Below are 25,615 nucleotides of genomic sequence, written 5' to 3'. Positions count from 1 at the left end.
CATATGAGCACTGTTCGCCAGGGCCAGCTGCGTAATGCGTGGGGTCTCTTTTTTCTGAAATCAAGAATTTCAAGCTGGCTACGGCGGAGAACGAAACCAGTGCGGAGCCCTGTGGGGTTGCACAGGCCACTGGCTTGGGGATGAAGCAGGCCCTGCTGCAGACTGGATTTGCAAGTTATAAGCGCACTCTCTGCCTCTTGAATTCTAGTCAGAAACCCCCTTTCCCTCGGCACTTCCCGGTTACCTCTGCTATTAACTCTGCCAGTCCTGGGTTGCAGAGTAACAGCCAGCGCCTTGGAGTGATCCCATTGGTTTTATTCTGAAACTTGTCTGGCTCTAGCTCACTGAAGTCCTTGAATCTGGAGATGGAAGAGACACATCACTAAACGTGGCTGGAACGGCAGGTTCCCGCATGCTGGATGAAGTTCAGGGTTAGAGCTAAGGAGCAGAGTGTAGGCTTAGAAAGGTTAAATAAAAGTGGAGAGAGGGGCTGATAGCAGCTATGGGTGTCATTCTAAACAGAAATCCATTTGCAATTTAAAATAATTACAAGAAAAAATCCAATCTAATCACCTTCATATGACTTCCCGGCACTGACATATATATCAGACTTTTGAGCAGAAGAGTTTTGTTTTTTTTTCTTGTAAGTCTAGAATTAGGACTGTTCAGAGAGGAAGGCCTTTTCCTTTTAGAGAAGGGTTCTTTGTATAGAAGACATTACTTTTAAATATTTCACGGGGCCTCTCCTCATCTCCAACCGCAACCCTGCATTCGCTAGCACCGTTCTATTCCTGAGCAATGTGAGACCCACTGCGACAGGGCTGGAGGCTCACACTTGGTTCTTCACGATGTCTGAGTGAATTTTAGCCACGCCGTTCACAGCATGGGAGCCCACAATGCAGAGATGGGCCATGTTGATCCTTTTGCCTCCTTCCTCTTCTATCAGAGACATCCTTCTCAGGCGGTCGACATCTTTAGGAAACAAGGCGGCAATTTTCTAGGCAAAGGAAGAGAAAGGCCTTACTGGTCACTCAGGTTTCCAGCAACCCTGGGATAACGTCATTTACTTCCCAACCAAAACCTTTGATGGAGCAAAGGTAAGACTTCACTCCCACAGAGAGGAGTGAAGATGCTTAGGGAGATGCCATCCCTCCAGGTTAGTATTTTCAAAAGGATGTCATTAACAGAGCCCCACCCAGACTTGAGTGCTTTTGATGTATCAATGACTGAAAGATGTTTGGGCCTCAGGTTTGGTAAGAGGGAAGACTGCAGCCACCCTTAACATCTCTAGACCTCCTTCTCAAAAGGGTTATGAATCTGTCAAAGTGACTTACATCTAAATGCTTTTGATTCATCTCGTAAATGATTTGCAAATGTCGAGGAAGCAGCTTTTCCACCAGCTCTACAGGCCAGCGCTCCAGGGCTTCCGGGAGCACTGTATGGTTGGTGTAGGCAAAGGTCTTCTGGGTGATCTCCCATGCCTGCGGGGAGAGGGGGGCTCAGTGCTTGCCTCTGCAGGAAAGGCGGCCTGCAGGTGTGCCCCATCCTGCAGGCCAAACACGTCCTCAACTCCTGCCCGTCAGCAACAGGACAATTCTATCTGCATGTATACAGTTAGACACAATTCCGCTAGGTTCCTGGATGGTCCAGGTAATGGGAACATGTTTTTTTTTGGGGGGGGGGAGGGGGAGGAAAAGCAGTAAATTGTCTGATAAAATTTAGGACAGCATATGCTGATAAATCTTCTCTAGTATCCTAACTTGTCTTTCATTTATTAAACAAACAAAACTTGAGGAATAAAACTTCAGTAATGTTCTGAGAAAGTACCAAGTATGCTTAAAATCGGTGGAGACACCTTCAGTTAGCTGTATTCTGAGGCTAGAGAGTTTAATTTCGAATCCTTTTAGACACAAAAATGGCAAACACAATATAAGCCTTAATAATATAGCCACTGAGCTGTGTCCCATTAGCAATGTGTTTATTTATTTCTTAGTCTTACTCCCTGTAAAGCAGTAAGAGCTGAGACATGTCAGCGCCAGGGCAAAGTTTACCTTTAATTGTTGGAAGTTAGCAACAGTGACTTATTTTGAAAAACTGTGAAAGGCGCTTTGGGCAGAATCTCTTAAGCACAGATATTCTGGCCAGTCAAAGGAAAAAGAAGCCAAAGCATCCGGACCTTGGACCAGGGCAATTTTTCAATGTCCACAAAAATCCTCATCAGCTCAGGGATGGCGAGCGCAGGGTGAGTGTCGTTCAGCTGGATGGCAACCTGCAAGGGGAAAACCGACGTGAAGGTCACCAACGGCCCAGGCCCTTGTTCTCATCCGTGCCTCACACGTGCACCAAACAAAACGTCTGCCCTCTACGGAAGGCTTTAAGTATCCTGTAGCTACTCAGTTTTCTTTTTTAATTGAAGTATAGTTGATTTAAAATATTGTGTTAGTTTCAGGTGTACAGCATAGTGATTCAGTTAATATATAAATATTCTCAGATTGTTTTCCATTATAGGTAAGTAAATTTCCTGTGCTACACAGGAAATCCTTGTTGCTTATCTATTTTATGTATAGCAGTGTGTATCTGTTAATCCCATACTCCTAGTTTGCCTCCCTCCACCCCCTTTGGTAACCACAAGCTTATTTTCTATGTCTGTGAGTCTGTTTCTGATTGGTATATAGACACTCAGATTTTTTTTAGCATGGAGACAGAGGAGTAAATCTGATGGAAGTCCTGATGCCCTCAGTTGTTCCCGCCTGCGTTCGGGCTGAATACTCGCCTGATCTGGGAAGGCATCGAACGCAGTTCCGGCACTCCTGCTGGACCCAAGCTTAGAGGCTTTGAAACGTCGGATGACATCTTGCAAGGTAGCAGCCACCACAAAGTACTCCTGCTTCAGTCTCAGCTCCTTCCCTTCAAAAAACTTCAAGCCAGAGAGACTGAGTGAGAGGGCTCACATTGCTAGGAGTGGCCAGAACATGGGTGGCGTCCCCTACCAGGGGACTTTAAGGCTAAAGCCCATGGGATGTCTGGTGGAAGCTGGCAGGTTGAATGCCAAGCATCAGCCTCCTGAAACTCCACTAAAATGACAGTAAAGGGATTGAAAAAAGGCATGATACAGGATGAAGGGAATGGAGAGAAGACAACAGCAACAACTTTTCAGAAGCTGAAAAACAGATGGATAAATGGTAAACTGAACCAGAAGACCCAGGAAAGCTGCATCCTGACCTGGTAGTGGAGAAAAGCCAAAGGAACAACCCAGTGTATACACTGAAGCTCCCAAAAGGCCCAAGAAGTGTCAGCACTGGGTGCCTTCAGAAGTAGGGGTGAAGAGGGGGTAAAAGGTTAGTGGGGAGCCTAAGAAGCAGTTGGCCTCAGACCTCCTCTCCAATTCCCTCAACTGGACAATCTCCTTTGCCAACTCAGGCAGAAGCTGGAGGTCTGTTCTCTGGAGATGGTATAACAGGGGTCTCTGGACTGGAGGGCAGCAGGTAAAGTCGGAGGCAGGGGTACCATCCCATACTAAAAATGGGGGAAGAGGCTCAGTGAAAGTTTATGTACTGAATACTGATGCTTTCAGTCTTCATCTCCCAACTGAATTTGAGAACACAGGCAGCCAGTGTTAATTCCACCAGGAGAGAAGCTGCAAGCGTCTTCTCTAGGGAATTCGACCAGCACAGGAGGGAGGACCTAAAGACATGGACATGAGGAACTCCACCAGGAAGCGGCCCCAGCAGGTCACAGGTGAGGGAAACCAAATAGATAAATCCCAAACAAGTGTACAGAGCTCCCCAAAACTTGTTGGTACCTTTCTCTTAAGTTTCAGTGGGCAGCTAAGGACCATTAGACAGCTAAGAAAAACTTCTAAAACATGTTAAAATAATAAAAGCCAACTTAGAGGTAACAGAGATTAGAGAAAAGAATGATTATAAGAATACTACCGGTATCCTCAGATAGATTAGATATTGTATTCAAGGAATACGAATAAGATGCTTCAAGAAAATATCTAGAGCAAAAAAAGATTACGTGGAAATTAAAACATGACAGCCAAAGTGAAAAACCCAATAGGAAGACTGGAAGAGAGAGTTGTGATTGCCCAAAACGTGAGCAGGAAGACAAAGAGATGATAAATAAAAGAAAAAAGGTAAGAAGACTAAAGAACCAGTTGAGGATGTTTAACAATTCCAGACTGTTTCTCAGAGAGCTGTAGTCCTGTGTCCCCAGACTGAAAGGGTACCCAGGCGTGATAAGTGAAAGCAGACTTACACCAAAGCACACCCCCCAAAACTTTTAGTACACTCGGAGAGAGGGGTTTTGGAGAGGGACAGAGGGAGGGGAAGAGGGAGAGGGAGACTAGAAGCTTTCAAAGGGGGAAAAAAGCAGAATTCAAACAAAAGATCAAGAATCCAATTGCACTGTACTTTTCGGCAACACCAACAACTAGGAGATTAAAAAAAAAAAAACTTTGAGTCTTCAGTATCCAGGCAAACTCCCAATGAGAGGGAAAAATAAAGACATTTTCCAACATGCAAGGTCTCAAAAAAACCGACCTCACTTGCACCCTTTCCTAGGAAGCCCCAGGCATGTGTACTACCAAAACAAGGGAGCAAACCAAGACGTGGGATCCTGGAAACAAATGATCCCCGAGAGTATATGAGCACAGACGTCCTCAGAACAATGGGAAACGTAGATCCCAGGATGACAGCGGAGCAGCCAACCAGAAGAGATCCAGAAGAGACTTCAAGAAGACTGAGTCAACAGAACACCTAAGGTGTTTGAATATATTGAGAGGAAATTTCTACGACTGGGGTAGAGTGCAGGCTAAATTAGGGAAAAGTACTCAGAAAACCAAGCAAACAAACAAAACAATGATTAACTCCAGGAAAGGAGAACATTTTAAGGAAAGGAAAAATAATCAAGAGACGATGACATGTATTGTGCACAGATCAGCTGTCTGTAGCACTGACAGCGTCATAATAATGTAAACACTAGCTGAAGAGCTAGTGCAAATCACCATGTAATTATGTTGAGAGAGTGGGCATAGAAAACGTGTTTTTGTGGTGGGGGTGGAAGTCTATGGGAGGAAGGGAGCTAAACTCTCATCTTCAGTAGCGGGGAGTCAATATTGTAAAAAGAGGAAATCACGAAGCAGCAGTAACAGCATGTTGTTAGAAATATGGAGGTAAGTATCCAGGAAAGCAATTCAAAGCAAGGGGATGTAGTTGCTTTGGGGAAGTGGGAAATAGGAGACTGATTTTATAGTAAGCCTCAGAGAGCTGCTTTTCTCTTTAAACTATGTGCAGGTACAACTTTGATAAAAGTTTAAAAACCAAAAGAAAAATTTAAAGTCATTAATAGGAAACTGTCTGGATTGATATTACCAATGGGAATTTATAGGTGGTAGAATTTGGAATTTTTTTTTTTACTTGGTAGTTTTTTATATTGCTTATATTTCTTTTTCTAATAGCATGTTTCATAGTAAAAAATATAATGAAATCATTATTCTAAAAAAAGCACATGAATCCATCCACAATGAATTTAAATGTTTATTGAGTTAGGGAATTTTTAATGTGCTAGAAATAAATGATTAATTAAACAATCACTGACCTCAGTTAAGTTCAAACTACTGGGGAGAGACAGATGTATAATCAAGGCTTGATATCAAACAAGACAGTTTTTAAAAACATTTATGTTGTATTTAAGTGTATACACAGTACTTTGGGGACCTGAATACTCAGGTGATATCTTTATCTGAGCCCTGAAAGCTAAGTAGGAATTTGAGGTGAGCGCAGAGGGCCAGAGTATTCCCTGCACGCAGAGGAAACCTGGGCAAAGCATGGAGGTTAGAAAGAACAGGGCAAATAATCCTCTACAGCTGGGACCTATTGCTAGGGCAAGATCACAGAGGATGTGTCAGAACTGATGACCACATAGATGAAGATACACCTACGATTCTGTACTTCTCTTAGGGGTAAAGCAAAAGCCTTAAAGAATTTTAAGCAAGGAAAAAAAAAAATCTCATTAGTTGCAGAGTGAGGACAGGGGGCGAGACTCTTGGAAGACAGACAAATAGGGCTATGGCCAAGTTGGGGAGAGGGAATGAGTCTGTTCTTGTGGTTACAGTACGAAAAAGATTTATCAACTTCTACTTAAAAACAAGCATAACTCTGAGAGCTACCTTTTCTGCCCAATGCATTTAGTCAACTTTGCACCCCATGCTAACCTAGTATGTGTTATCAATTGTTGTGGATGATTATTTCCAAGTAAAGTTAGGTTTGGGCCCTACTGAAGATAGGAGGATGAATTTCAAGCCCCTTCTAGTTAAACAATCCTGCAGGCTTGGGTTTGGCTAGGCAGTGTGGCCCCAGTCTTGGAAGGATTCTTACTTTAATTGACCTTGAAACAGAACAGTCTTTTGCTTTTGCGTTACAGATTTCTTTTAAGGTACTGAAGCCACATCGCTTCTCCCAAAGGAAAAATAACACATACCATTAAGTTCCTAAAAATGCTGCAGCAAATCCACTTAATCCTCCTTGGAGATGGGTTTAACACTAAGTGGACATCTGGTCTTAGGATCATTTATGTCCTAGTCCCCAAGATCCTTGTTTTGTGGACATCTTTGTGGAGCAGGGTACTAGTTTGGTTACTTCTGAGATTATTATTTAAAAAAAAAATCATTATAGCGTCCAGAAAATTATCTTACTCATGGAGAAGTTAGAGCTAAGTATGTTTTAACCCACTAAGAATCCATAACGTGGGCTTCCCTGGTGGCGCAGTGGTTGAGAGTCCGCCTGCCGATGCAGGGGACACGGGTTCGTGCCCCGGTCCGGGAAGATCCCACATGCTGCGGAGCGGCTGGGCCCGTGAGCCATGGCCGCTGAGCCTGCGCGTCCAGAGCCTGTGCTCCACAACGGGAGAGGCCACAACAGTGAGAGGTCCGCATACGGCAAAAAAAAAAAGATCCGTAACAGGCATCTGAGATCCAGTTCCAAGTGTTTTTTTTTTTTTTTCTTAAACTAAGTTATTTTTCGTGTAAACTTTGGAATGATCACCTATAAGAAAAAGTTTAATGAGATAAATAAGTGGCATAAGAAACAAGTGTCTGCTCCTGGGTCTATTCTGAGGTCCATGACCCCACCTTGCCTTGGGTCAGAGGAGACCCATGAGTGAGGGGAAGAGGACAGGCAAGACACCTCCAGGGACTTCTGATGCTGTGGATGAAATTTCTGTTTGGAAAGGAAGGAGTGCTTCACCTGTACTGCACCTCATCTTTTATAGCCAGGTTTTGTTTTGAAATACATGTACAGAGCCTCCCAATTAGTGATGGGGTCACTAATCAAGGGCGAAACACCAATTCTGACTTCATGAATTGTACAAATTCGTTTTCCTTACATGGGTGGGAGGGGAAATCTACACAAGTCAGGAAGAGATATGGTGATTATTCCTCACTGAAGGAAAAAACCCAGTATTAAGTATGTGCTTTATGCCTACTGAATAGGTGCTTCTGAAATAAGCTGCTTCTGTTTCCACTGAGAAAGCAAGCTTGATCACTCACATTATCATTGGGATAGAGGACCCGGGAGATGTTCTCGGCCAGATTCCGGTCCAGCACAGCCTGAATGTAGTCTCCAACGTTAACTGAGGGAAACGTTAGAAAAATGAATAAACAGACGAGCCAACCACTGTTTTCAGAAGCCCCCTGATCTCACCTGATGCTTGTTGGGTACCATGTGGGATTCCTAAAAATCCAAAGAGATTTCAGCAAACCTTCATGCTGTGATTCACATGACAGTCTAGACTGAAGGACTGATTTAACCATGTGCCCCATACCTGCTCCATATAATGCTTTAGTCACTAAAGAATTTGGATCAGAAACTCAGTGCAACTTGGCTCTAATTATTGGACAGAAAGATTAAAGGTACACATGAGGAAAGGGAGCCCACGCTGTACTCACAGTCTCTGAGGTTAAAGTCATTGGGTGCGCGAGCGGACCAGAGGCGCATGGTGTTGACCGTGTTGTTCAGATATCCAGGCACCGGGGTGTCATATGGAAGAGCAAGGACCACCTGCGGGGTGAAACCAAAGCAGCTACTTACTGTTACCCATGTGGATGGAGGAGGTTGAACAGAGGTGGGAGACAGCAGCTGGAATTTGGTTCCTGGCTCCATCACCAACTCAAACTGTATGATCCCTAAACCAAGCTAAGGGTCCCAAGGCTGGAGGTGGTATTAGGGGCCATGTCGGTCCTCCTCCCACTTGGAACAATATGGATGGCTGGAATGACCCAGACAGATGGTCCCAGATGGTCCTCCACATCATTTCCACGCTGACTTCCCTTTGTGTCCCTTGCCCTGATCTGGACACAGATCTTTCATGTTTCAAGATCAAGCCATTGCTCTAAAGATAGCAAAATATGATATGCAAAGTGGTAAATGTGAATCTGTACCCATTAAAAAACAGTAATCAAGACAAGTTTCATGTAGGCTATTCAATGATCTGATTTCAAATATGGTGAAAATTAGCAGAATAGGAAATTTATGAAGATAAATATTACATATGATGTTTAAAATGCTATGCTGGATTTTTCAAAGTTGCACGAAGAAGAGTTATTTTAGTGATCTAACAAATAAGCTGATAATTAGCTGAGATGTGTCTAAGAGGTGAGCTTTGGAAAATTTAGCTCAATATTTGTGACAGTCATGGAAATAGAGAAGAACGGGAAGATGAACCATGTTTCACATGAATTTAAAATTTATGTGGGAGAAGACAATTTTCTATTCCCTGCCTCATCAGAATCAAGCTCTAAGGAAGGGGAATGACAGATGGATTGAATTGGAGGATGCTAGAGATCATCTAGTGCAACTTAAGGTGTTTTGGATATGAGGGGAATGAAGCTGCGAGAGAAGTGACTTACCCAAGGTCATAGTCAGTGGTAGTGTTGAAACCTAACCACAGATCTCTTTAATTTGGTCTGCTGAATTATGAAGGAATGAAACACTCTAGCCTATATCAATCAGTCACATACATTCAGTCATGCTTTCATGAACATCACAACCACAGAGTAATAAATCACATTTATGTGAATATCTTTTACTAGGAAATAAAGATCTCTGGAGTTCTAAGAGCAAGTTGTGGTCAATCAGGAGAAGTCACTTACAGAGTGGGACTCTGAGTCTGGGTCCAAACATGACTTGTCCTTCTGACCCTCAAAGCATAATTGAGGCAGCTGGGGAAGCACATGGCTTGGAGGTCCCTTTAGAGAACTTCAGGGAGAAGTTGCCACCTCAGAGCTCACACGAGGCTGTGCTTTCTTTGGGATGCTCCCATCGTGGTGGGAGCATGAGAGCCAGGACTCCCCTCATGAGCAATGTCCCATCAGCCTGGGCACTTGTTCAGAGATGCACTGCAGTGTGAGGCTCCTTCCTGAGAATCCTTCTTTCCCTCTCTCTTCACAGGTGTCACACCTGCGTTGCAGTCTGAACGACTTCCCCCCTCCTCCCGTCCCCTTTCCCTTTATCTTTCACAGGCATTTCTGCAATAGATCACTTGTACTTCTAATTCTCCCTTCTGTCTGCTTCCCAGAGGACCTGAACTGACACAAGAAATGAAACAAGTAACTCAGTTTACTGGAAGCCTTCACAGCAGGCATACATGAGGTCTGACCTCACTAGCTACAAATCTGGGGCTGATCAGGCAGTGGCATCAATCCATAAAATTCTGCACAGGTTGGGTCAGCTCACCCTTTATTACATCTGCCCCATAAACTTGCCTTTGTGGGCACAGAAAAACACACTCTCCCTAATTGAATTTCTGGATGTATTATGAAAATGTCTAGAGGTGCTTTGTAAATATATCATCAGGTCTTCATAAGGTCATCAGTGGGACTTACGAAGTAAACAGAATGCTTCCAGGATTGGGAGTATAACCTGCGTACGTTTAAACAGATCAGAAGCCACTGGAAGTTTTAGACACCAAATACTTGCTAGATTAATACCCAAAACATGTGAGAATTCTTTAGGCATATTAACAATTGATTTGTTGCAGTTCTTATGGTCATATTTGTAATCAACTGCAACTCAGTTGTGGTCTATTGTTTAACCAAAATAAAAGGGGAGTGGTGGATAGAGGGAAACATCTTGAAATTACAGTATTAGTTTCTTCCTTATTATATATAATGACCGATTTTAGCTTCTAATCCATTATTTCATATGCTGAAAAAATCACGTTCAGATAGGAAAAACTTCAAAAGCAGTCTTTCTTTTGTGAACTGTGAATAGCCTTGCATGGATTAGCAGAATAAAGCATCAGCTTAGAAGTCCACTATAACATGGGTCTAGAGTCCGCAAACCAACTGCATTTAGCATTATGATACTGAATTTTGTTCCTGATTTTGCCATATAAGAACAGCATTTCCTTGGTCTTTACCATTTTCTTTAAGCTTTTAAAGTGGCCAGTGAGACATCTTTTCTGGCCTAAGACTATATTTACTAAACAGATATCTCAAGTGGAGCCTCCAGTGGTTGGACAGTGCGATCCAGTAGTTCTTAGGGGTTATTTATCAGGACGTATGAAGACAGCAAAGCACAAACCACCCCTAGAGGAGCTGAAAAGTAAATTGTTCAGTAGCAGGGTAACACTCGAATGTGGTGGCAGGATAAATACACGGCTGTGAATTAAGCACACTTGGACCGACACCAGCATTATTTCTCTAGAAGTGATTTGGCACACAGTAACAGAGTGCATTTTGCAATATTTTGCATTGTTTTTCTTGACTTTGTAATGAAGAAGAACTCTGGTAATCCTTTGAATAAATACTTCACTTCAAAAATATTTACCCCTTAGAATTTACAAGTCAATGTACATATGGCAGTGGGGTGAGGAATGACATTTAACTTTATTCAATCTTGGTTTCAACAGCTTTATATAAAACTGGAGAGCTAAGCATTATAGAATGCTTAGAATTGATTAATTTCTTATAAACCAGATGACAAAATGACCCTGGTAAGTCACTTGACCTTGGGGAAGTCACTTCTCTCTTGGCCTCAGCTCCCTGGTCTCCAAAATGAGTGGGTTCACCAAGAGACGTAACAGATTTATAAAAATATACTTTATTATTCAATATACAACACACTATACTCAACACCACATACACGTCACACGCTGTGCCATCCTCTATACAATGCTCAGCGCGAGGACTCTCAGAATACCTGCGTGTTGATCCACTTGGTTCCGGCCTCTGTGTGCTCTACGTTCCCGTAGAAGTGAACAGGCAGCATGAACTCGGGGCGGGCCTTCTCCCAGGGGTTTCCGTGCCTGAGCCAGTCATCTGCCTCTTCTATCTGCAAAAAGGACATGGCTTAGAATTTGTTTTTCAGGAGCGGTGGACCTAGCCCTTCAATTATATCAAATTAAAAATATTTGGGGGGACTTCCCTGGTGGTGCAGTGGTTAAGAATCCGCCTGCCGATTCAGGGGACACAGGTTCGGTCCCTGGTCCACGAAGATCCCACGTGCCTCGGAGCAACTAAGCCCGCGAGCCACAACTACTGAGCCCATGTGCCACAACTACTGAGCCTGCGCTCTAGAGCCCGTGAGCGGCAACCACGGAAGCCCATGCGCCTAGAGCCTGTGCTCTGCAACCAGAGAAGCCACCGCAATAAGAAGCCTGCGCACCGCAACGAAGAGTAGCCCCTACTCGCCACAACTAGAGGAAGCCCGTGTGCAGCAACAAAGATCCAACGCAGCCAAATAAATAAATTTATAAAAATATATATATATATTTTTGACTGAATCAACTCAAGAATACTGTTTTGGCAAGAAAGATGTTGGTTCTGTCAATTTCAGTTCATCTTTGTTATTGTCGTACAGCCTAAATCAACAACAATACTGGCTAGTATTGCTCTAAATGTTTTATACATATTATTGCATTTAATCCTCATAGCAAATATAGGAGGGAGCTATGGCTTCTCCCTTTGTTAAGGAAATTGTAACTTGCTCAAAGTTGCACGGATAGTAAATGATACAGGTAAGATTTGATGGTAGGTCTGTGAGTTCTAAAGCCTGTGTCTTAACATCTGTGAATCCAATTGTCTAGCTTGAGGGAAAGAGAGAGGCTTCCCAGGGATGTTTATTGTTGGATACCTGGACCTGATGGGTCCTACATTATGGTTTCTGTCAAGAGCTTTGTGCCTTGAAAGCACAGAATCGGTTGAGAAAAACTACTCATAGAAAGCTCCCTTAATAAGGCTTATTTCAGTATAGGCACAGAACACTATTACTTTTTTTTTCATTTTTTAATTTGGAGTATAGTTGATTTACAATATTGTGTTAGTTTCAGGTGTACAGCATAGTGTTTCAGTATTTTTGCAGATTATATTCCATTATAGGTTATTATAAGATAATAGGTATACTTTCCTGTGTTATACAGTATATCCTTGTTGCTTATCTATTTTATACATAGTAGTTTGTTAATACCATATCCCTAATTTGTCCCTCCCCCCATTCCTTCTCCCCTTTGGTAACCACAAATTTGTTTTCTATATCTGTGAGTCTGTTTCTGTGCTGCATATGCATTCATTTGTATTATTTTTTAGATTCTACATATAAGTGATAACGTATAGTATTTGTCTTTCTCTGTGTGACTTATTTCACTAAGCATAATATTATCTAGGTCCATCCCTGTTGCTGCAAGTGGCAGTATTTAATTCATTTTTTATTGCTGAGTAATATTCCATTGCATATATATACACCACATCTTCTTTATCCATTCATCTGTTGATGGGCACTTGGGTTGCTTCCATGCCTTGACAATTGTAAACAGTGCTTCTGTGAACACTGGGGTGCATGTATCTTTTTGAATTAGCGTTTTCCTTTTTTCCAGATATATACCCAGGAATGGAATTGCTGGACCATATAGTAGTTCTATTTTTAGTTTTTTATTTCCATAGTGGCTGCACCAATTTACATTCCCATCAACAGAACACATTTTGTAGTCTTTGTTTAATTGAATCCTTATGGAATTTTGATCTGATAATGAACTATTATTTATTTATTTATTTGGTCATGCCAGGTCTTAGTTGCAGCATGTGTGCTCCTTTGTTGCAGCCGGGGTGGGTGGGGGGGCTCCTTAGTTGCAGCTCACCAGCTCCTTAGTTGTGGCATGCGAACTCTTAGTTGCAGCACGCATGTGGGATCTAGTTCCCTGACCAGGGCTGGAACCCGAGCCCCCTGCATTGGGAGCATGGAGTCTTAACCACTGCACCACCAGGGAAGTCCCATGAACTATTATTTCTAATTCGTTTTGAAAATGACATATACTAAAATGTAAGGAATTTCTTTTATTGACAATTACAACATTTTCCCATGTATTTATGTCAATTTATAGCAAAATATTTCTCATAAAAATTTAAAAATCTAATTTGTATTTAGGGTATCCTGGACATCAAATGCATTTTGTTTTCTATAAAGAAACAAATAAAAATGCCAAAACAAGAACGAAAGACACATGGTGGGGCTGGGGTTGCATTTTTAAAGTAAAGGTATTATGAGTGAAACCTTTAAAATATTCCATATACATTAAAAAATGCAATCGTGTTCTGGCAAGAAGGGAGGGGTAAGGTTTTTAGTACAAAGCTCCCTTGTCAATGAGATTACCCCCAATATGGTTATTTTACCTACCTGATTCCTCATCCTTCCCTCTTAGAAAACTCAGCTTTAGTTTAAAAAGATATTAATGATGAATTATGACACAATGCTGGATCCTTCATGATCACCTATGTATGAGTTCAGTGTCTGCCCCAGGCACAGTGTGGAGAGAGGCAAACAAACACAGCTATCTTTTGAGATATTAGACAAAACATTAATGTCAACAACCAGACAAGCAAACACACATCCATTTATTCAAACATTGATCATATTGGGAATGCTAGTAAGCTGCCCATTAACAAGAGCTACCAGCATCATGATGAATGAAAAGGGGACACACAGAAACAACATCTTCGGATAGAAGGTCTGGAATTAGAGAGCTGCAGGAGGGTGTAGCAGATGCAGGATGAAGCCTAGGGAAGGCTGGACCTAGATGTGAGCTAATCAGTACAATGCACCTTGTTAAAATGCAGAGTCTCAGGCAGTCTGGGGAGGGGTCTTAAATTTTCCATTTAAAAATTTGCGTCTTGGGGCTTCCCTGATGGCGCAGTGGTTGAGAGTCCGCCTGCCAATGCGTGGGACGCAGGTTTGTGCCCCAGTCCGGGAGGATCCCACATGCCGCGGAGCGGCTGGGCCCGTGAGCCATGGCCGCTGAGCCTGCGCGTCCGGAGCCTGTGTTCCGCAACGGGAGAGGCCACAACAGTGAGAGGCTTGCGTACCGCAAAAAAAAAAAAAAAAAAAAAAAAATGCATCTTAACATGTAGCCGGCGGGTACACGGTGCAGCAGGGAGCTACACAGCGATACAAAGTCAGGAACTGTAATTCAGAATTGAGACTTCGGCTATCCCATTCATAAAGAGAACAAAAATACAATTAAAATTTAACAAGGAAAGGATTGAATTTTATCAGTTGATAAGAAATTGGTTAAGTTAAGAGTCCTCTAGCTCGTGTTAATAACTAGAAACTCTATGAAAAATAAATGAGGATATGCACAAAGATCAAACATCCTGACTTACAAAACACTTCACGCTGCACTTAGGCAAGAGCAGTGTTCTGGGTTTCAAATTACTGGTCAATGTGAACACACAATGCTTCCTGTAACAGGAAAGAACCTTACGGCCTATCTGCCTCACTTCAGCATTCAGGACTGTTGTAAAATACACCTTAAGTTTTTACATGAACCAGGAGGACGTGGAGGCAGAAACAGCATTCCTCTCGAAAATCATGTCCACAGGTGAGCTGACAAGATATTTTCTGCTGCAAAATGCAGCAGAAGCAGACTCTTCTCCCCTCAAGCACTGTGAAATGCCCGTACAAGAGAGGCTGAACACTGGGCTTCCCACCACTGGCCGGCCCCTCCTGGCCTCCTTTGCAAACCAGAAGCTGCATTTGCTCTTTTGAGGACACGCTGTTAAGCAACAAGGGACTAGTCAGCCAGTCACTCTCAATGTTGGTCTGATTTTTTCCTGCCAAATAATGGCTGGTTTTCGTTTCACTGGGTTAACAAGTTCTGGAGGAGAACAGGACTCCTAGCTTGCTGCTCTTTATTGAGTCTCTTCCTGATTTTGGCAAGAAATCAGCCAACACTTCCCTCAGTTATGCAAAGCCTGTTTTTAAGGTAAATTGAAAAATAGATATTTCATAAAAGCAAGCTGGTCTGAGCAGATCAGAGGAGAAGGAGAGAACTGCCTCCAGCCACCCCAGCTCAATCCACAGAGGCTGCGGGATGGTGATAAACCTCCTTTCTATCTTGCTTTCTTCCAACAAATCAACAAACTGGTCTGTAAATTTAGATTTCCACGTAACCAGTGATCCCTGAGTGCACTAACTTGCTGAGCCATGTGAAGGGCAGGGGCCAGACGGGAGGAGAGCTTCCATTTATATACAAGTGGGCTGTGTGGATCTGAACATCCCAGATGAAAAGGAGCTGAGACAAAGCAAGCAGGAGACTGTGGCGTGGGGAGCAGCATGCCCGCCTGGGTGGTGGTGGCAGTGGTGGTGTGTGTGTATGTGTGGGGATGCATGGCAGCTGGATCTGGGGTCTTCCTAGAGAGATAACTCGGTGGGATCTATTCCAGCCAGCATGGAAGCAGAGGTCAGCTCAGGGCCTCTGTGAGTGACTGAATTCGAAGAAACGCTTTTCCCCTCAACTGTGGGATACACGGGACATGAAGAACCAGTGAGCAACCAACAGGAGTTGTCAACAAACTTTGCTTTCTGATGGTACCAGTCATTGGTAAATGTTTCTGGGGAACACCAGGAATTCAACAATGGCCAGGAGAGGGAGGCTTGCTGGGTAATGTGAACTGTGCATGGCTAGGTATAGCAGGGTTCTAAGAGGAAGAATGTTCCAGTAGACTGCTTGATTCAACCCTGAGATTTCTACTACCAGCGTCTTTCCACTCAGAACTTTAGCGTGTGACTATTTAACTTGAGGCTGTCGCAACTGCCTTTCCCCCTCTTCCTCCCAGTGGCCAGTCATTTTCAGAGGACTATGCTGATAAGGTTTCAATGATCCCCATTAGAGTTCGAGGTAAGTCAAGCATTTGAGCAATAAAATTGTTTTCCTTGGGGGGTGGGGTGGAGTTCACAACACACACTTTATTACTGCAAATCTTCCTTGAAGAGAGCCTTCAAAAACTGAAAGTCTATCAACCTTTAAAAATCTTCCTAGTTTGTGCAATTTTCATCAGCCTTCTCCATTGTAAGAGCAACCATGTAGCTGATGTGAGTAGAGCAGTGACCATGCCCCCAAAAGGCATTCTGCGTTCCTGGAAGATATTTTTTGTTTTTCACGGAAACAGTTTCTTTTTTATGTTTGCTTTTTAAAATCCCATCCCAGTGAACAACGGCTATGGTAGATAAAATTAGGTGTCCTTCTGACTCAATTTCAGTTGTAATGAAAGAAGTGATGATGTAGTAAAGCTAGCTTTGGAGACTAGCAAAAGCCACTTGGTCTCTCTTTTTCCTTTAAAGACACTAGAATATATATTTCTTGGGTCTCACAGGAGAGAAGGGATGGTTTCCTGAAATAAGGCCATTTAAAAGTAGCAAAGGTCATAGGTGGGATTAATAAAGAGTGACCTTTCATAAGACTTTGGGGGAAAATGCACTTGAAAGACAATTTTTTGAGACTGATCTGCTGAGTTAAAAAAAATCTTTCACAGAAAAGTAAGAAATAAAATCCTTAAACATCCTGGGGTATAATGAGTACCATACAGGATACAAAGACTGAGAAAGGATACCACGTATCGCTTGGTCAGGTTGCGTTAAAATCTTGGTCCAACTGGAAATGCCTGCCAAGCTAGGCTTCTCTCCATGTAGCCCTAAATTACTTCACTGTGGAAGGGAACCAATTATTTTGTTTTTATATCTTTTTTTTTTTCTATTTTTTTGCGGTACGCGGGCCTCTCACTGTTGTGGCCTCTCCCGTTGCGGAGCACAGGCTCCGGACGCGCAGGCTCAGCGGCCATGGCTCACGGGCCCAGCCGCTCCGCGGCACGTGGGATCCTCCCGGACCAGGGCACAAACCCGCGTCCCCTGCATCTGCAGGCGGACTCCCAACCACTGCGCCACCAGGGAAGCCCCGTTTTTATATCTTTTTATGATTATAAAATACACATTTCTTATGAAATATGCGTCATGTAGGAGAACAAACAGAAGATAGTCAAAGTCACCCATAATCTTATCTCCCAGAGATAATTACTGTTGAAGCTTTGACATTATTTTTTCTTTCTAGCACTTTATCTTTTTGGTTTCTTTTGGATAGGTCATACTATCCAAATGATCCTATACCTCCTTTTTTCAGCTGTCATAAACAATTTCCCATTTCATTATAATTAATTAAAAACATGATATTAATGGTTACCTTAATATTTTATTATATAATACCACAATTAAAAAAATTATCCTCCTTTTATTAGGCCAAATTAACATTTCATTGAGTGCCTATTTGTGCAACAGACATTTTACATATTTTCATAGTTCTGTGAAGCTGGCATCTCCATTTTGCAGACAAGAAAAGTGAGGCTCAGGGAAGCTAGGTAACCTAATCAAGACAACAAACTTCATAAGGGTAATGAGTTGCACTTAGGCCTCAAATTAGAAATTAGATCTCATATTAGGGCCCAATTTTTTTTCTACCCAATGCTGCCTCCTAATGGATTTAGAAGTAGCTAAAGATACACTGGTTCTTAACAAAATTTGGAAGCTTGTCTTTCAATACGTTCCCAGTATTCTCCTCCTGGGACTTCCCTTGGTGCATTCTCTTATATCCAATCTTTTAGTGCCCTCCTTCTTTGGCCCAGAGTGTCCAAACACTGAGGGAGGGGAAAGTGGATGGCGATGACACTCAGCTTCTCATCCTTCCTCTCCCCTGGGATTAGCTCCAGCCTACGTCCCTCAACCAAAGGCCTGATCACGCTGACCTTGGACTGACTCTTGGGAGGGCTCAGAGAGCTCAGGCTTCTTGAATATCCAGTATCCTTTTGCCAATGATGTGTGTGTATGAGACAAAGATATGGAGAGAAAAAACCTAAATCACACTTAGCATCGGGGAAAACTGTCCATGCCAGGGCTGACTGTAGTTCAAAGAGTTACCAAAGATAAACAGATACTTAAGAATCTAGTTTGGTTATATAAAAATAAAATGAGAGTCATTTGTATGGATTCATTACTATTTGTGCAGTTTTCTACAGAGCACTATAATTATACGTATTACATATGGGCCAGAGTTTTTTAATATAATAGTTAACAGGACTGCCTGCTTTTGTCTTATTAAAAAAATTAGAACACTGAGCTTACATATCTTGTAAGATAGGCATGTTAAGGAGGGCAAGACTCTGAGTGTAGAAAAGAATACTGAATGTGGACCTGGAAATCTGGGGATATACAGCCTTATTTGCCAGCTGTGTGATCTGAGGTGACTTCCCCTCTTAAGACCTTCAGTTTTCTCACCTACAAAAATGGTGACATGCTTCCTACTATCAAGAGTTATTGGGGGACTTCCCTGGTGGTGCAGTGGTTAAGAAGACGTCTGCCAATGCAGGGGATACGGGTTTGAGCCTTTGTCGGGGAAGATCCCACATACCACAGAGCAACTAAGCCTGTGTGCCACAACTACTAAGCCTGCGCTCTAGAGCCCACGAGCCACAACTACTGAAGCCTCTGTGCGCCTAGAGCCCGTGCTCTGCAACAAGAAAAGCCACTGCAATGAGAAGCCCACGCACCCCAACGAAGAGCGGCCCCTGGCTTGCTGCAACTAGAGAAAGCCCGCGCGCAGCAAAGAAAACCCAATGCAGCCAAAAATAAATAAATTAATAATAATAATAATAAAGACCCAACGCAGCCATAAATAAATAAATAAATTTAAAAAAAAAGAAAAAAGTTATTGGGGAAGATCATGAGCTAAAAGATGTGCTCCTCCATTTTATATGCTGCAGAGACAGGACACTGCACGTTATAGGTAGTCCACATGCAGGCAATCAGTGATAACTATCTTCAGAGAACCCCTGTGAGTCTGGCACCGTACAAGATGCTACGGATCTGGTGGCGAATGATATTGGCGATACCAGCAGGCTCTCTGCTCTTAGGGAGCTTACACCTCAAAGTGGGAAGACTGACAGTATTCACTGATGTCAACCAAATGCCACAGAAAGTAGTTAAGCTCTACGTAAAATGTCCATAAGTTATAAACCATCCAGAACACCATGAAGACAAAGGACTTTAATGACAAAATTAAAAAATATGTCTCACGTACCTGCCATCCATCTCGAATCTTCTGATTGAAGATTCCATATTCATATCGGATGCCATAGCCGTAGGCTGCAAGCCCCAGAGTTGCCATGGAATCCAAGAAGCAGGCTAAATTAAACAGAGCACAGGCCACAGGCAGCGTCACCAAGGTTACTCAAAATTCTGTCTTTCTCTAAAAAACATGGCAGCCACAAAACATTTCTCTATGAGAAACCATATTTGTATCCTAAAGCGGAGACTGCAGCACAGCGGGTATTAAGTTTTTAAAATAACATTCTAATTATAGAATAAACTATGGAAAAGGTAGAAAATACAAACATGTATAAAGAAGAAAACAAACATTTATTACCTCACCATCCAGAAATAACCACTGTGTTGGCATTTCATCTGAGAAATGCCAGATGTCTACATTAGAAATGTCCTTTATTATGTCTATGTTAGAAATTCCTTTATTATGTCTGTTCCTCACACTGCCCTTTCTAGGGGAAGCGGTCTCCATGCCCCCCTGCTTGAAAAGACGTGTATAATTTACATGTAAATTGACTGACTAGCTGGACATCTGGGGCAGGCTCTCTTTCTGGCTAATGGAATTCCAGTGTGGTTCACATTATCAGGTGGCCTTATGCTTCAGGGAGGCTGGACCAACTGAATCTTGACTAAACTTCTAAGCTAATCATAGTAATTTTATGTGCTTCACCAGTTTGGGTTTTGGCATGAGCATTCAATGACATTCAATCCAATGAGAGGTGCTAGAAAGCCTGCTGGGTACAGTGAAAGATTTTCCTTACTGCTGCCGTCTTTCTTCCATGAAGGTAAAGTCAAAAGAACCATAGAGACCCAGAGTCCTGACAGAATTGTCTGCTGAATAAATTAATCTTAAAATGGCCAACCTCTGAAGTTCTCGTTCTGTGATAATACACGTCCTTGTTGGCGGAACTAGCTTTTGCTAGGTTTTCTGTTTCTTGTAGCCAACGGCTTTAATGACAGAGCACCTGATCTAGAGCAGCCGATCAACAGGCTGGGTAGGATCTATCTTGCGGTCAGGAGGAATTTTAGGGGTTACGCTAAGCATGGTGCCCCTCTCAGGAATCTGAACTGAGAAATATACAGAGAATGAGAAAATATAGTAGGATCTAAAACTGAAAAGAACATTGAAAATTGCAGATCAAACAGGAAGAGACTGAGCTAGGTTCACGGTGGAGTCCTAAAACAGATCCACAAAGGCCAATGGCCAAGACCTTCAAGTTACTGTAACATCACAATGGTCTTCCAGTCCCTGTGCTCATGTGGCCTGGCTCTGTCCCAGGTCCTGCTCTCTCGGAGCTGTGGCGATTTGTCTCTTCCTGGGTCCTGATCAAATTATCCTTAGAGCCTCACCAGAATGGGGGTCCCAGTTTTTTCAGTCTGGTAAGAGATGAGGTCATCTAATGAGAATTACTCAGCCTCATTCACCCCTTCCCTGTCAGGCCCAGAGTGGGGTTAACGCTGCCAAAAAATAGGCCTGGGACTTTACATAAAAGCCTACCTTGTCAGTCTTAGATGAGCATGCCGTTGGCTCTGCTGGTCTTCCTATAGCTCCATGGAAAGCCTACTAATTACCCAATGATTAACTTCTCAAGGTGGCTAAGTATGCCAAAGGCAGCGTTTTCTATGACTAACTGCAACATTAAAACACATGGCCACTCATGTAGTAAGGAATAAACAATATGAAATACATGCAAGTGGAGTTCTAGTCATTTGAAACTGTGTGTAAAATTAAGAGATTGTGGAATCATTTCTAAAAGAGAAGATGTAGATATTTATTTTTCAGAGTACGATCTGATACATACATGTGTGGTCGTACATTCTATTATTAAATTTAAATTTCACAAGTAAATAATATAGTAACATCCTCTTTGTAAAAACAATTAAAATGTTACTGACAGGGCTTCCCTGGTGGTGCAGTGGTTGAGAATCTGCCTGCTAATGCAGGGGACACGGGTTCGAGCCCTGGTCTGGGAAGATCCCACATGCCGTGGAGCAACTGGGCCCGTGAGCCACAATTACTGAGCCTGCGCGTCTGGAGCCTGTGCTCCGCAACAAGAGAGGCCGCGATAGTGAGAGGCCAGCGCACCGCGATGAAGAGTGGCCCCCACTTGCCACAACTAGAGAAAGCCCTCGCACAGAAACGAAGACCCAACACAGCCATAAATAAATAAATAAAGCAAACTGTCAACAAGTAAAAATAAATAAACATTATAAAATGTTACCCACAGGGCTAGCATCCCTTTTGACTGCCACCCCCAATTCTGCGCTCCTTTCTACAGAAAGTCACAAGGAGCAGTTCAGTATTTCAAATTTCAGACTTTTTCTTTGGATTTACATATATACATTCTCACATAAAATATTGATTTTTAAAAAACATAAATGGTATCACACTGTGTGGCTTTTAATGCAACTTGTTTCCTCTGCCCCCAGCCCCCCACCTCTTGGAGGTCTATGCAGGGAAGTACAAATAGTTCGCTTTTAGGTTGACACATATTATTCTGTAACATGGTGTTCCTCTACTTATTTACCTATTCTATCAATGGACATTAGGTTATTTCTAAAATTTTGCTTTTACAGACAATACTGTAGCAATTTTTTTCACATGCCTCCTTGTGTACATGTTGGAGTATTTCTTTAGGGGAGATATCAGGAAGTAGAATTGCTTGGTGGTAAGGATGCATATTTTTAATTTAATGGCATTGGTACTATATTTTTAATGTTTTCCTCTATATTTGTGGAAAAATCATTTCCTGGATAAGGCAAAGAACTCAAAATTCATCCATACAAAACAAAAATACTCATTAATTAAATCATACCAATAGTATAACAAGTGTGTCACTGCCTACTAGTTGATCAAAAAGCAAACTGTTAAGTGCACAGGACGATAATACAATGGGTAAACAACTTAGGTGCTACCACACGAGTATGTGAATTGAGCAGCTGTGAACAAATAACAGTGAAGTGAAGGGGCCACCTTGGAAACCCTTAAGTGAACAGGAAGGATCTGGTCAGCTTTGGGGTTTGAAGCAATGTCTCCAAACTTTTTAAGCAATGTCTCTTTTGTTAAAGATCGTTTCTCTACTGTTTGTCTAGAACTGGTCAAACCACCGTGCAGACTCAGAAACAAACACAGCTACAACCGGCTCACACTGTGCACTTCTAGACAGTCTTCTGGTTCTTTAAGCTTGGGTGTGCATGGCATCTGAGACGGCGTCAAGGGCCAGACAATAGCACACTTACCAGCAAGCCTCCCAAGACCACCATTGCCAAGCCCAGCATCTTCTTCAATTTCTTCTAACTCCTCCATATCCAATCCAAGCTGGTGATGAAAGAAAAACAACATAGGACGTGGATACAAACTTTAGATATACAAACAGGCCACTTCAGAGAGAACAGTCATTTCCTAAAGCTCTGGGTTGGGTCTTCAGGTTCATCTGTGAACTCAATCCTGCCAGGTCCCTCACTGCTTGAACCGGCATCAGATACCCGCTGCGGATGCTGGTGACTGAAGATGCAAACTGTCTGAGATGGCACGGCAGCAGCTTGGAGAAGAGTATGGGCTCTAAATGTCCATTACCGACCCTGTTACTTCTTAGCTATATGAACCTGAGCAAGGTAGTAAATCTCACTATGCCTTTCACTTCTCGTTTAAAAATGAGGATAATAGTATCTACTTCATTTAGGGCTGTGAATTAAATGAGATTATACAAACAAAGCATTCAGAATGATTCCTGGGTAGGTATTTCTCGATAAATGTTGGCTATTACTATTTCTTAAAATTATTTTTTGTTGCCAGGGTAAAACCTCAGAAATAGTCCAGTACCAAGTTGATACTAACTGGACTAAATTTTGAAAATGACCAAAAGGTATGAGGTCAGATTTTCCGGGATGGACTACAGTTCATCTTTTCATGGCCACAACATATTTACTCAGTAAGGTCAAAGGTTGTTAACCCAAAACCAGTTAGTGAGTCACTGCCCATGACACCAGGGGCCAGACAGCAGTCAGGGAAACCTCAGCCCCGTGGTCCTGCTGGATGGGCCTAAAATCCTCTACTTCTCTCTGGGGTAGATAACAGACTGTGGGGGGATAGTGGGAGGGGGAGATAAATTAGGAGGTGGGATTAACATACACCCACTACTGTATATAAAGTAGGTAAACAACAAGGACCTACTGGGCTTCCCTGGTGGTGCAGTGGTTAAGAATCTGCCTGCCAATGCAGGGGACATGGGTTTGATCCCTGGTCTGGGAAGATCCCACATGCCACACAGCAACTAAGCCCACGAGCCACAACTACTGAGCCCGCTGAGCCCGCGTGCCACAACTACTGAAGCCTGCGCGCCTAGAGCCCGTGCTCTGCAACAAGAGAAGCCACCGCAATGAGAAGCCTGCGCACCGCAACAAAAAGTAGCCCCCGCTTGCCGCAGCTAGAGAAAGCCCATGCGCAGCAATGAAGACCCAATGCAGCCAAAAATAAATAAATAAAATAAATAAATTTATTAAAAAAAACAAAAACAAGGACCTACTGCATAGCGTAGGGAACTATACTCAACATCTTGTAATAACCTATAATGGAGAAGAAGCTAAAAAAGAATATATAGCTGAGTCACTTTGCTGTACACTTGAAACTAACACAACATTGTAAATTAACTATAGTCAATTAAAAAAAAAGAGAGACTGTGGGAGGCCAAGGAGCATCTGTGACCTTGGGGATGGATGGAATTGGTTGCCAGTCAGCTCCCTGCCACAAAGTGTTGGGACCCGCACAGCCAGAGGTCACTAGCAGCAGTGTGGACTCATATCAAAATTCTGCAGCTGTAGAGGTCACTTTGGACGGTTCATCTTACAATGAGGAAATTGATGGCCAGATAAACTAAACGACCTGTCCTCTGCTGACTAGATAATAATCTAGCCCATGCCTGGCTAATAATGGTCCATTGGGAAGTGACTGCATTCTTAATCTGAAAGTGATGCAATCCATGAAATTTTACATGGAAACATAATTTACACATTTGAAAACATACGCACAAGACGTAACTATGCTTGAAGTGGATGCCCCAGTTGCCATAGGGTTACCTGCTTGGATCCCTACCCTTATTCAAAAGTTGCTTTCTGACACAAGTCCTGATAACTAAATCTTCTAAGAGTTCAAAAATGGATTTGCTTCTGTTCATTGTTCAAAGGGCTTTCAAACTTGCTCCCTGGTGACTAGAGTACTGGGGTCCTCGTAACATCAACTGCTAATGCTAGTGCTCAGGATTTTTAACACTCTAAACATGTGAGTCTAGAGTAGGCTATAAACCTTGAGCAAGGAGACATGGGTTACTTCATCCCACCTGGTTAGATTATGGTGCAAAGGAGGTATATTTTTTTCAGCTGATATCAGGGGAAGCAAAGAAAAGGGAAGCAGAGAGGAGGTGCAATGGTTCTTTCGCACGAAATGCTCTACTAAACCCACACAAAGGAAACCAGCCCTAGTGACAAGCAGCTGGCCACAGGGGAGGACAACAACCCTATGCCAGGCCAAAAGCAACTTGAACAGTCTCTTACTTAGAGTGCATCTTTGCACATACTCGTTCCTCCTATTAACCACATCAGAAAGGTTAAGGACTATTTTTGGTATGAAGATGCTTGAAGGTCAAAGGAGAAACAGTTAAATACGTTCATTCAAACAAATTAGCACATTAGGTTCAAGACCTCAGGCTCCTCATTTAAAGAGGAAGTGTATTTTACATCTCATTAAGCAACAGAGAAAGTATGACAACAGAATTTTAAAAGTTTATTACTTTCACGTATTGCCTTGATATACAAATAACAGTCAAACTTTGATCCCTTTAAAAAAGTATATAGGAGCCCAAAGTATAGCTTGTGATTCCGATGGCAGGGACTCAAGTACTTCTTAAAGGCTTGTTCAGATGCTAATTGCTAAAATGTAATTTGTTGCATAATGCCGTCAAAAACTGATTGCAGAACAAAATTCTCATGAAGTAAAACTAGTTCTCTAGCTTTGTTCCTCTTAACCCAGAGATCAGGAGTACTATAGTTTAGATTTCTAATAGTTTGTAATAGCCATGTCTATAGAAGAAATTTTTCACGATTTTTTGGGGGGTGGGGGTGGGGCGGCTATATCCCCAAGGTTCCTGAGTTGAACTTGAAATTTAAAGGGAGAGAATGAGAGAAATATGGAGACAATGTAC

The 25,615-nt window shown here is 42.5% G+C and overlaps 1 protein-coding gene across 1 annotated transcript in view; it reads right to left on the bottom strand.

Moving 5' to 3' along the window:
* Positions 1-25,615, bottom strand: part of PYGL (glycogen phosphorylase L) — a 54,347-nt gene that overhangs the window by 24,102 nt on the left and 4,630 nt on the right. Inside the window, exons 3-12 of the mRNA XM_082649004.1 lie at positions 22,659-22,737; positions 19,396-19,499; positions 11,202-11,333; positions 7,949-8,060; positions 7,550-7,632; positions 2,774-2,917; positions 2,177-2,269; positions 1,335-1,481; positions 834-997; positions 245-359 (exon numbers count right to left, since the gene is read on the bottom strand). Coding sequence (XP_082505130.1) covers positions 245-359; positions 834-997; positions 1,335-1,481; positions 2,177-2,269; positions 2,774-2,917; positions 7,550-7,632; positions 7,949-8,060; positions 11,202-11,333; positions 19,396-19,499; positions 22,659-22,737 — 1,173 coding nt within the window. The remainder of the gene's footprint in view (positions 1-244; positions 360-833; positions 998-1,334; positions 1,482-2,176; positions 2,270-2,773; positions 2,918-7,549; positions 7,633-7,948; positions 8,061-11,201; positions 11,334-19,395; positions 19,500-22,658; positions 22,738-25,615) is intronic.

The sequence above is a fragment of the Grampus griseus genome (genome assembly GCF_964374135.1).
Source record: "Grampus griseus genome assembly, chromosome: 2".
In the NCBI taxonomy this organism is placed as follows: Eukaryota; Metazoa; Chordata; class Mammalia; order Artiodactyla; family Delphinidae; genus Grampus; species Grampus griseus.
The sequence above is the reverse complement of the archived record's forward strand: the minus strand, read 5'-3'. Positions and strand labels throughout refer to the sequence as shown.